This window comes from Mytilus californianus, unplaced genomic scaffold, assembly GCF_021869535.1.
Source record: "Mytilus californianus isolate M0D057914Y unplaced genomic scaffold, xbMytCali1.0.p SCAF_2, whole genome shotgun sequence".
Lineage (NCBI taxonomy): Eukaryota > Metazoa > Mollusca > Bivalvia > Mytilida > Mytilidae > Mytilus > Mytilus californianus.
The window spans coordinates 131690434-131704017 of NW_026262668.1; the positions used below are offsets into that span (position 1 = coordinate 131690434).

At 31.4% G+C, this 13584-nt stretch overlaps 1 protein-coding gene across 24 annotated transcripts in view; it reads right to left on the minus strand.

Moving 5' to 3' along the window:
* LOC127731051 (dynein heavy chain domain-containing protein 1-like) overlaps positions 1-13584 on the minus strand; it is a 143388-nt gene that overhangs the window by 74689 nt on the left and 55115 nt on the right. For 23 of the 24 annotated variants that reach the window (XM_052239851.1, XM_052239839.1, XM_052239835.1 and 20 more), the window contains 9 exons: positions 11515-11628; positions 10747-10885; positions 8582-8778; positions 6980-7117; positions 4495-4600; positions 3791-4071; positions 3355-3555; positions 1947-1982; positions 23-217 (listed from right to left, as the gene is read on the minus strand). In XM_052239851.1, coding sequence (XP_052095811.1) covers positions 23-217; positions 1947-1982; positions 3355-3555; positions 3791-4071; positions 4495-4600; positions 6980-7117; positions 8582-8778; positions 10747-10885; positions 11515-11628 — 1407 coding nt within the window. The remainder of the gene's footprint in view (positions 1-22; positions 218-1946; positions 1983-3354; positions 3556-3790; positions 4072-4494; positions 4601-6979; positions 7118-8581; positions 8779-10746; positions 10886-11514; positions 11629-13584) is intronic. The other variant, XM_052239829.1, reaches the window with a different exon arrangement.

Sequence of the window (13584 nt, forward strand, 5' to 3'; positions counted from 1 at the left end):
AACAACCAAATGATTTTCTTACCTCCTGAGGAGAGAGTGCAGTTGGATTCAATGTAACAACATCAACTTTTGGATATTCTGCCACTTCCTTTGTTTTGGGAATTCCTAAATCTTGAATGGCATCCGTCACTTTTCCTAACATATTTGTCATTCTCTTAAACTTCCTAAAACTAGTCTTGTCTTGTTTGGGTTCGGGTGCTGATAAGGCTGACAAAAACTGCAGAAAATATCAATCATAATAAAAGTAACTAGCAGACTTAATAAACCTTTATTTTACCTTCATTAAATGTACATTTTAATTTTATTTATGTAATGAAGCCCCCTAAAATAGCTTAAGTTCAAAGGAAAAATAGAATAGTACTATATACACCCTAGATACTTTTCACAGTCTTACATTCCAGAAAATTATGCATTCATGAAGAATATTTTTCACACATATTAAACTAAATCAATAGATTAAAAGTTCATAAATTAGCATTAGACATCCTATTTTTGACATCTCTGATCAGATGAAAAATTATTTTAGAAATGAAAAGCTTATCAAAAAAATAATATAGCAAAACCATAATTAACTTTTACCATACAGACATTAGGATACAGTTCAACAGAAAGATCAATCAGAATAAAGATATATATTTTAATACAATACACTAGTATGAAAATAGAATATAAAGGGCAACTAGTGAAAGTAAAAAGCATCTAGCCAGAAATTCTACAGCATGTAACATTTGTATACAATTACAAAAAAGCAAAATTTCATAATACCGCTATGGGCCAACAACATTTTAAACATCGGGTGTTCTAGAATTTCATGATGTTTTTATCTGCATTTGAAAGAGATAACAAAAAGCAGATATATATAACTATATATAAGAGTCAACATCCAGTCTAGATAATTGAGCATCAGTGCGTAATACATTGAAAATTTTTGAGATCTTGCTTTTAATTATGAAAAGTTCAAAGGGCATAGACCTTATTGCTTTTGGGAAATCTGTGACACTTTAACATAGCAGATATTTTCTTTTATGCAGCAAAAAATTACAGGAATGCTATAGATATTAAAATAAGAAAATATTGTATGATTGCCAATGAGACAAAAATCACCAAAACACCAATTTAGGATAAGGACTACAGGTCACCTCACTGCCTTCAAAAATCGGCCAAAAAACCAAGCCAAGATATAAAAGGCCCTGGGATGACAGTGAAACATTTCAAAAGAGATTTCAAATAATGTCAGTAAAATAGTCTACTACAATCATTCAATGCCATAGATATCAAGAGAAAATAATGTATACCTTACAATGATCCTATTGATATTACTTATTAATATTAAGTAAAAGTAAAGTTCGCTATTGAAAATTAAACATTGATTATTGTACTATGAAATCGAGCTCTGACAAGCCATAAATGGATTATCCATCTCTATTAACATTTGAATTACAAATAATTAATGCAATTGCCACTGCTGGATTGTCTCCACTTTAAATTTCTTTAACGGTGGGAGAAGAGTACAATTTTCAGCAACTCCCATGAAATGAGAATGTAAGTTGTATTGATTGAGTACGTATAATCACTCTTAACTTAACCTTATGGAAAGGACTGGACAGGCCAAACACATGGATGGAGAAGTGGACAAAGTGATGACTAGGAGGTAATCAAAATAAATACTAAACAATAAAACAAATACCCTTTGGAAAAAAAATGTTGAAAATAAAAACAATGAAAGAATGTGGACAAAATGGTTCACTGAAGACACTACCAATCAAGATTAAAGAACATTCTCTTCATATGACAATGATTATGCTTCAAGATTTCTTAATTTATACTATATAGCTAAAAAAATAGATGTTAAAGAGTTTAAAATAGCTAGCCTAGCAGCAGGTTACAACACACATCATAAAGTTAGTATCAGAATAGATCACATGATCAGTCATGTGACAACTTACTTCCTCATCAAGTTCACCAACTTTATCTAAGGTTTCCTGTTACATATAAAATTACATTATTTTTATTCAATTGTTTAAGTGTCAAATCGTAAATATACCTACAGAATTGAATCTTACATGTATGTTTCATTTAGAGAAATTTATGTAAACTGTTGTCTTACTAGCAACAAGAACATTTGTACAGTGCATGGGTTGAATCTGAAATATTGGTTTGTTATTTTGAGATAATAAAAACAAAAAAGAAATAAAATTCAAACTGTAGAACAATGTGTAAAAAAATCAATATTCACAACTTTAAAAGAATAACTATAATTAACTTCAGCTACTGCGAGTTTTGTGACAATAATTTGTAGTGATATGTAACTCTTGTGTCAGATCACACTTATCATGTGTGTCAGATCATACTTATCACATGTGTCAGATCACACTCATCACATGTGTAAGTGAAAAAATGTAATTTTTTACAGTGAGCATGATGAATTAAGAGATTGACCCAACATATCATATTTAAACTGATTTTTTTTTTATGAAGAAGAAATTGATGTTAGGATCCAGCCAAAAAACTAAGTAAATACAATTTTTCTATTACTCCTCTTCATGTAAATCATAAAAAAAATATCAGCTTTCCAATTTATTGAAAGTATTTACAAACTTTTGACATCTATAAATGTAGAAATAAATTCAACATCTACATTGATTTTATAGACAGTAAAACTGACATAAAGATTAAGAATTTTGAGGTATATCAATATGATTCTAATTGGATCTGACATTACTATTCTTTCCTCCTAACAATTAACAAAGGAAAAAGAGTGATATTATTATAATGATATTATTCATGCAAGTGATCTGTGTATCAATTAATTTCATGCTATCAATGTTCATTACATAGAAACAGATCTGTTATATATATGTACAAAAAGGTCACATGTCAATCATGTGACAACTTACTTCATCATCCATTTCAACCTCACTACTGCTACTTTCATTTTCCTGTATGTATGTTAAAAAAATCAGTGGCAGTTTGAAAAATAATCAAAAGTGAAATGAGTAACCTGAACAAAATTTCTTCAAATGATTTAACTGTACAAATCAAAAAATCAAAAATAAATTATAGGCAAAACTAATGCATTCACTGAGTATGTGCCTGAGGTCAATATAATCTGTCAGATATTGAGAAAAATATTTTTTCTGCCCCCAATATAAGTTGTACAGGTATTAAAATTACCTTTTTTATATGGACATATTTAAAAATTCTGTATTTAGAGGGTTCCATTTTTAAATACATACTGGGAAAATTAGTATACAACAAAAATTTACACTTTCATATTTTGCTTAAGATCCACACAAGTTTTGAAGTTTCTGATTTCCCCCTATCTTTTTATTTCTAAAAGACTGATATACAAACCTTGAGCTTTTTCTTCTGATGGAAGATAAGGTCTCTGTCAGTAGCTAATTCATCTTTGGAATGATCTGGAGCAAACAGGAGATAATTGAGCCTGTTAATGGCTCGGGATAAGGTTTGAGTAGCTGTCGATTTACCACTCCCAGATGGTCCTGAAAGGATTATACCCTTTCTCATCTCTATGGCCGAGTTCATATGTAACATCTGAAATATAGGTTTTATTTAAGAAATTGCGTTATGTTTTCATGCAAATCCATTTCATTAATTGTTATGTAGAGTTCATACAAAGTAAAAGGTAAGTGCTAGGCAAAATTGAAGCAACAGTATTCATTCACAAAATAGTCTTTTCTGGAAAATAACAGTAAATGGAGATTTGAAACATTTAAAAAAAATCCATTACAAAAAAACTCTGTCATTATATAAACAATATATTACTTACCCTAGCTATCATCTCCTTAGTAAGAACCATATTATCTTCCTTGAACTGTTCCTTCAGAGATTTTACCAGTTCATGGTTATAGACGTGTTCTGATGTTCCTCGTGAACTGGCACACATTGGGAAAGTATCTCTTAAATGGTTCATAAACACAGTTCTATCATCCTCGTCCTCCAGACTCGGAGATATAACAGCTTTCAGAGAGTATACCATACAGTGTTCCTCTAAAGATTTATCAACATCACGGGAGGAATCAGAGCTAGGGGTCTCTCCAACTTCCCCTTCTGAAAAAGTTAAAAACAACATAAATTATTTTAACATTTCAAGTTTTTATGGTTAAACCTGAAATTTAGCATAAAATGGAATGAATTATACAAATATAGAACTTTGTATGATAAAATGTTGATTGTTAGGATATTAAAACATTACACTTTCTCAACAGCAAGGTTTAGTGCAGATGGAAAGTATCAGTTGTTAAAAATCAAACTAAGTTATTTAACAGACTATATATACAAAGGGCAACAATGTTTTTTTTTCATATATATGACTTAAGTCCTTACTCAAATTGAAACTGATATAGCACAGGTATGAGTAGAATGTTTGTGAACTTGTCTAGTCTGTCAACATTTCCACAGGAAAAATTGTGACAAATGCCAGTTACAGATAATTCTCCATATTATTTAGATTTTTTGAAAAAATAGTTATACCTCTCAGTTCTCCAATAAACTTTTCATCCCTCAGTTTTGCAGTAGCAACTTCTGCTAAGTTTTTGATGTCCTTCAATCCAAACTGATACTGCGTTTTTCTTGGAAGCTACAACACACAACATTCACATGCAACCATCAATAATGAATATGATTAAAGGAGATGTTGGGATGTGCAAAACCAAAACAGCAACCCAGAAACAGCAACCCAACAAAAGAAATAAACAAGAACACATGAAGTTAATCATGTGTAATAGTCATATATGGAACATTCATGTTTATGATTTATATGAGTAATAAAATCAAAAGGAGAAAGACTTTCCAATATTTTAAAAACATATTTAACAACAGAAAGGAAAAAAAAACTATTTTCCTTTTACTATTACCTGACACCTTTAAGAAAGCATACAATTTTCTGCATGAGTAGGACAGCATGAGGGTCTGCGAAACATAAGCATGTGTTTAAGAGCATGGGGGATCATATGCTATATAATCATGTGTAGGACAGCATGTGGGTCTGTGTTATATAATCATGTGTAGGACAGCATGAGGGTCTGTGTTACATAATCATGTGTAGGACAGCATGAGGGTCTGTGTTACATAATCATGTGTAGGACAGCATGAGGGTCTGTGTTAAATAATCATGTGTAGGACAGCATGAGGGTCTGTGTTACATAATCATGTGTAGGACAGCATGAGGGTCTGTGTTACATAATCATGTGTAGGACAGCATGAGGGATCATATGTTACATAATCATGTGTAGGACAGCATGAGGGTATGTGCTACATAAGCATGTATTTAAGAGCATTGGGCATCCTGTTACATAAGCATGTATTTTAGAGCATGGGGTCCTATGTTACATAATCATGTGTAGGACAGCATGAAGGTAAGTGTTACATAAGCATGTATATAAGAGCATGGGGCATGCTATGTTACATAATCATCCCTTAGAAAGCATGAGGGTATGCCTGTTGCATAGTCAAGCCTAGGAGAGTATAAGTATCCAAATCATGCATGAGAAAGCATAAGCACTCAAATCATGTCTGGGAAAGCATAAGGATCCATTTCATGCAAAGGAAAGCATAGGGTTCACATGATACATAATAATGTTGGGAGAACATAAGGGTCCATGTGATATATAATCATGCCTTGGGAACAATTAGGGTCTCAGTATCACATGATCATGCCTTACCAGCACAAGGATCCATGTGTTCCATTATTATGCCTTGGAAAGAATAAGGGTCATTACATTACATGATCATGCATTACCAGCACAAGGATCCATGTGTTCCATTATTATGCCTTGGAAAGAATAAGGGTCAGTACATTACATGATCATGCATTACCAGCACAAGGATCCATGTGTTCCATTATTATGCCTTGGAAAGAAGAAGGGTCAGTATGTTACATGATCATGCATTACCAGCATAAGGATCCATGTGTTCCATCATTATGCCTTGGAAAGAATAAGGGTCAGTATGTTACATGATCATGCATTACCAGCATAAGGATCCATGTGTTCCATTATTATGCCTTGGAAAGAATAAGGGTCAGTATGTTACATGATCATGCATTACCAGCATAAGGATCCATGTGTTCCATCATTATGCCTTGGAAAAAATAAGAGTCAGTATGTAACAGGATCATGCCTTACCAGCACAAGGATCCATGTGTTCCATAATTATGCTTTGGAAAGAATAAGGGTCAGTACATTACATGATCATGCATTACCAGCATAAGGATCCATGTGTTCCATTATTATGCATTGGAAAGAATAAGGGTCAGTATGTTACATGATCATGCATTACCAGCATAAGGATCCATGTGTTCCATCATTATGCCTTGGAAAAAATAAGTCAGTATATAACAGGATCATGCCTTACCAGCACAAGGATCCATGTGTTCCATAATTATGCTTTGGAAAGAATAAGGGTCAGTACATTACATGATCATGCATTACCAGCATAAGGATCCATGTGTTCCATTATTATGCCTTGGAAAGAATAAGGGTCAGTACATTACATGATCATGCATTATCAGCACAAGGATCCATGTGTTCCATTATTATGCTTTGGAAAGAATAAGGGTCAGTATGTTACATGATCATGCATTACCAGCATAAGGATCCATGTGTTCCATTTTTATGCCTTGGAAAGAATAAGGGTCAGTATGTTTCATGATCATGCATTACCAGCACAAGGATTCGTGTGTTCCATTATTATGCCTTGGAAAGAATAAGGGTCAGTATGTTACATGATCATGCATTACCATCTCAAGGATTCGTGTGTTCCATTATTATGCCTTGGAAAGAATAAGGGTCAGTATGTTACATGATCATGCATTACCAGCATAAGGATCCATGCTTTATATAATCAAATCTGAGAAAGCATAAAGGTATTTGTGTTGCATAGTGACGTCTATGAAATCATAAGGTTATCTAGTTTGGAATAATCGTGCCTTCAAAATTGTGTTCATTATGATATTAACCTGATTTTTCAACATCTTGAGCATAAAAGTAATTTTCCTAGCCAGTGGTTTATATTCCTGGAAACCATGACAGCACAAAGTTGTTTCTGTTATTATGTAATAATCTGGTACTATAAGAGCACAAGGTCTCAGCAGATTCTGTAATGGAAACAAACAATCATTGAAGAATATGTCACAATCTGTAACTGACTATTACACACTTGTTAACCTAACAAAAAATCATCTCAAACTTTTACCTATCAAATTATAATAACCTTAAATATATTAAAGACAAATGCGATATTTATATTGATTTGATTAACTGATAACATAAACCTTCATCCTGCTCCATTTATTCCATATAGATTCTATAAACTGTTAACACAGAGATATGTCTCGCCTATTTGTTATTTTTATAATGCAAATGTTGAAATTAAAATAGCAATAATTTAACATGTAAAGTTATGCAAATATTCAAAGTCAATGAACCATGACTGAAGGTACAGGGCTAAAAAATCTCCATGGCAATGAGATGTGCCAATGCTAATACAACTGCATACCAAATACAATTGACTTTTTATAAGTCGTTCCCTTTAAACAAACCTAAACACAAACATTAACTTGTAAACTATGTAAAAGTTTCGAAGTCAATGAACCATAATGAAGGGGTGGGGTTATATAATCTCCATGGAAATGAAATTTGCAAATGCCAATACATTTGCATACCAAATATCATTGACTTAACATTAGTGGTTCATCTTAAACTAACCTAATCACAAACTAATACATGTAAACTAAGCAAAAGTTTCAAAGTCAATAGACCATGACTGACGGGTAAGGACCAAATATTTTCCATGGAAATGAGATGTGCTAATGCTTATACAACTGCATACCAATTATCATTGACCTACCACTAACAGTTCCCCTTAAACTGACCTAATCACAAACTAACACATGAAAACTAAGCAAACGTTTCAAAGTCAATAGGCCGTGACTGAGGAGTCGGGTGCCAATATTCTTCATGGAAATGAGATATGCCAATTCTTATACAACTGCATACCAAATATTATTGAATTACCACTAGTTGTTCCCCATAAACTGACCTAATCACAAACTAATACATGTAAACTAAGCAAAGTTTCAAAGTCAATAGACCATGACTGAGGGGGCAGGGCCAAATAATCTCCATGGTAATGAGATGTGCCAATGCTAATACAACTGCATACCAAATATCATTGACCTACCACTAGTGGTTCACCATAAACTAGACCTAATCACAAACTAATACATTGTTGACGCTGCCACCGCCGCCACCGACACAGGAAACAGCATACCTATGTCTTGCTATTTGACTCCCTCAAGGCGAGACAAAAACCACACAGCAAAAGATGCATTATTTCTCCACTATACTGACTGTCAAATTTTCAAATTTCAAAATGAAAGCTTTGTCAAGCCGTTTAACATTTAAAAAATTTAATGATAAACAGTGTGTCCTAAAATTTGTAATAGACAAAAACATTGTTCTGTTGTATGAAGCCTTAACTATCATAATCACCAGACAAAGAGATATTGATTTCTAAGGTTAAGATAAGATATAATTGTGTTATTTTCTATATATCATACCTTAAACACTTCTGGTATATCCACATAACCTGGATTGCTTGTATTTATGGACATGAAACATGAAAAGTTAGCACTGGCTTGGATAAGCTTCCCATTGAACATGATGTTACCGAGCATCTGCTGCTCATATTCTGTTTCCTGGAGAAGCTTGCTATAATCTGGTGCTGTTGACCTTTTGTTTTTACTTTTAACATGTTCTGAAATAAAACAGGATCAAATATAAGTTTAGAAAAAAATAAGCAAACATGCATGACTCAAACACTAGTTAAAGAAAATAGTTGAATTTTATGAAGTCAATGCAGTTCAGAAGATAAAAAATGTTCGGTTCAGAATCATCCTTTCTAATAAACATGTATTTCTTCTGTTTACTTAAAACCTTCTTTTATGACAGAAATCCTTTCAATTGTTCTTCATCAAATGTTCAAAATCTGTTTCCAATGTTGAAGTCCATAGAAAAGGTGTATTGACTTAAGTATGAGTATTTACAGATCTATCTACAATTATAGTATTTAACTCAACATATATTTTTTTTAGAGTGAAACATTTTGGTTATAGAAACAAAATAAAACAAAACGAAATGAAAAAGACTGATCAATGAAACAATTTTAAGACAAAAATGCCACATAAGATAAAGTCAACGAAACAGCAATTAGTAAACGAAATGGACATTTACAGGTCGTTTGTTATTATATAATCTGTGCAGTTTTTAGATGTGCTTCAATAACAACAAAGGTGAAAGAAACAATTAGGTAATGATAATTCAGGGTATGTTCTTACCTAATATTTCATCTAGAAATAAATATAATTTGTTGTCAATCATTTCAAAACACAATAGTTCTTACCTAATATTTCATCTAGAAATAAGTATAACTTGTTATGAATCATTTCCAAACACAATATTTGAATGTAAATTTTAGAAATAATTGTAATATAAAATTTCATAGGATTAACAAGTGAAACTGCGAGCTACTGCTCACTGATGATACCCCCGCCCAAATACTTCGTTTAACAGGAAGTTGTTGAGTGATGAATCTGAAAACGCATCACACGGTATAGCTAACTTATATAAACCCTGAAACAACATTTCAGAAATCCTTATGATGTAGTTCCTGAGAAAGCTGCGACGAAAAATATTCATGGCTTAAGGCAATCATTGTTTTTATTGAGTGAGCTATTCTACTTTGTGTCACATCACCCATAAAAGTTTCTTTTTCATTAAAAATTATTTTTAACAACAATCAGGAGTTAAAATTTGTATGACAAGTCTCCAAGGTATAAATCTTATTCAACTTCAATTGCATAAAACTGTCTAAATAATTTTCAAACAATTCTTTTATGTAGAAACAAATCATATCAGCACAAATGTAGATGGAGTCACTACACACATGCCCAAAGCTATTGCTCATATAGTTAGGTTTGTTCTTCATTTCAGTTATAGTAAATGCAACAAAATAATTAATGTTTCTTTTGATCAAATGAAGATATTTTTAAGTATTTGGAACACACAGTGATCTCTTCCTTTTCTATCATAATGTTATATATTCCTAACATGACGGCAATATTTTTTCTATATTTTTATATTTTTTTCGTTATGTATCACGACTTTCACTGATCACTTTACATGTCCAGGTAGCTATTCACATAATAACAATATGGTATTTGAAGATCTATAACAATCAATTTAATATTGGACAGTTTAAAAAGCTATTTTAATGTCAATGAGATTCAGAGCTAGTAGTTCAGATATTAGGATCCTTCAAATCCTAAACTGATGGCAGCAACTCTTTTAATACAGTACTGTTATTCCTATTCTTATGCATTTAAAAAAAATTACATTTAACCTGGAAAATGATAAAATATCCAAAAAAAACAAAAGTACAACAAAACACTGTTTGATGACTACGGTGATATACAAAGCACACCAAAACATGTTATCATATGAATGGAAACTTTCAAACACTATTTGGTTACATGCCCACAATTTTGAAAACATCTGATTTGAAGTGTGTTTATGACAGAGGTGGTGTTTTCTTTTTATCACACTGTAGATTGAACATGTTAAGTATCGGGAAGTCAACATGTTAAATAGCAGATAGTTAAACATTTTTTTACTCAAATTACTTTTGATTAATAATAGACATCCGAGTTATAAAAACATATTATACCATAGAACAATGGAGGTGGTCTGTTATTCTTGTATAAGTCTGATTCTTTTATCTCTATTTCTTTCTCGATTGAATGTCTTCTTCTTCTATCTTTTTCTGAAACCCAGGCATCTTCAAAATATGTCACTAGACCTTTCTCCTGTTGAAAATTAAATAAAAACATCAAATGACATATTCATATGTAGAAATTGTTTTTAAATTTTTGTAACTTATATTTGTAAGAAAGAGCTAAGTAAAAAGCCTTTGAAAATGCATGAAAAACATAAATGGCACAAGCTAAGCATAAAATATAGATCATGATGATCTAAATACAATTGATTAAAAAAGTGAGTTTACAATAAAAGAATGTTGTGGTTAACATTGAAGTTGAACCAACGTCACGGTGATCCATGTGTCGTTGAATCCCATAGAGCAATAAAATATCAATGATGTAAATGGGTTTTGAGATATAGAATGAAAATTTCATGAGTCACCCAAGTGTAACATCTTTGAACTGTTATAAACCATCTCAGAGGAATATAGTACTTTATATCTTTTTAGCATTTACTCAATCTATTTAGTCTCCCATTTGAATAATTGTACAACAGTGCCTCAACTGGAGCTGACATCATATAAATGTTCTTATATTGGACTCCAAGGTACTTGAAAAACAGTATTATAATCCTTATTTTCTATGGTAGACTTCTAGGCAGGGAATGATACAGTTTTCAGTCTAATTAAATGTTAGAGGTGTAGGCATGGGAGAAAGGGTTTTTATTATGTACTTACATTGAATCCATGAGGCACAGTATTTTGTCTCTCTGTTTTCATAGAAGCTGTTGGCAGAGGATGAAGTGTTGTCAGAGAATTTCTGCGTATAACTTTGTCACCAATGCCTGCTTTCTGTAAATATTAGACAGTATGAATAAAAAATCTCAATAAATATGTGGCTATTTGAAATTAAAAAAAAAAAATCATTTAAGTTTGCCAAAAATATTAATCCATTTTATCTATTTTATCCTATACTATTATTCATTAAATTAAATCAAAACAAATATTTTTAAGAATGTTGTTATTTTGGAAAAGCAGCTATGTATCTCAGAATACATTAAAGTAAATTGTTTGGGGAAAAAGATCTTTATCTCTCAGAATCTCATAAACTATCAACAACAGTTTTATATATTGTATGTGGTAAGAGTTCATTTAAATAAATCAAACTGTCACTAAGAATTTTCTGTGCAACTTGCAAAAGATTTATTGTTGTTTTAATTCCCTACAAAAAAATGTATTAAAAATTCATCCAGTTTGAAAAGCTGTTCACTGTAAAAGCAAGCTAGCTAGCATTATGGTGATTTTTTATGCTAAATATATCATTTATCTATCAGCGCAGAAATATTTGTTACAAAATCTATGTGTGATAATCTCTCATAGCATGAATTAAACACTGCTGATATTGTCTATTTGTGAACTCAAAAATCAGTTTTTATATATCATGCATAGGGCCAATTAATATTAACATCTTTACATTCCGTTAATTGGTTTTTTACCACCCTTACTTAACTTTATATTCTTTACAACAGAAAACATTTAACTGTTCACACAACAGAAAACATTTAACTGTTCAGACAACAGAAAACATTTAACTGTTCACACAACAGAAAACATTTAACTGTTCTCACAACAGAAAACATTTAACTGTTCACACAACAGAAAACATTTAACTGTTCACACAACAGAAAACATTTAACTGTTCACACAACAGAAAACATTTAACTGTTCACACAACAGAAAACATTTAACTGTTCACACAACAGAAAACATTTAACTGTTCACACAACAGAAAACATTTAACTGTTCACACAACAGAAAACATTTAACTGTTCACACAACAGAAAACATTTAACTGTTCACACAACAGAAAACATTTAACTGTTCACACAACAGAAAACATTTAACTGTTCACCATTTTTTGCAAGTGATCAATTCTATTTAGATAGTTACAGGAACATAAAAAAAAACTGATAGCTGTTGAACATATTGAAATCAAAACTGTCAAGAACAAACATTAAGAATTCTTAGGTGTAGTTACCTCGTTGCTTTACTTTCATTCATTAATTTCAAAATTTTACAAATTTTACGACCTCTATATCTTTTTAAAAGTCATGACCACTTGCAAGAAAACAGGTCGAATGGTTTCTGGTGAAAAGTACACTGTAAGTGTAATGTAAAAACTTAGAAAATTGTAAAAATAAGCTGATCTTAATATTCCTTGGCCTAAGCAGTAAGACTCAATCTGGCTGTTCTAAATAAGGGAGATAACTGGCAATAAAGCTGATATCCTACAATAAAACACTGACATACCACTGAATACATCTGTAAATCAAATCAGTAATAAATATTATAAGGGGAGATAACAAAGGTTACTAAGTTAGTCAGTATCCATGAATATATAAGATAAAATTGGATTTATTCACAAAAATATTAAAATTGCTACAAAAAAGATTAACAAGGAAATGAAATTAGTTCAGATTATCAGACAATGGCATAAATATTTCGGAAGCAAATATAAAACTGAATTAAATAAAAAAGAAATTGTTATGCATTTCAACATGTTAAATAATTAATAGGACATAAAAAATAAGCTTAATAATATATAGTTCTTAATAATATATAGTTCTAATTACAGTAAAACTGAATCTCAATGTAATGAACATGAACAACAAATGCACAATAACCCACACTTCTTACCAGACATTAACAATTTTCAAAGTAGCTTCAAACATGGAATGACAGCCTAGCAGATCTAAAAATTGCTTTCATTATCATGATAATACAACTAAACATTATAAACTTCTTGAC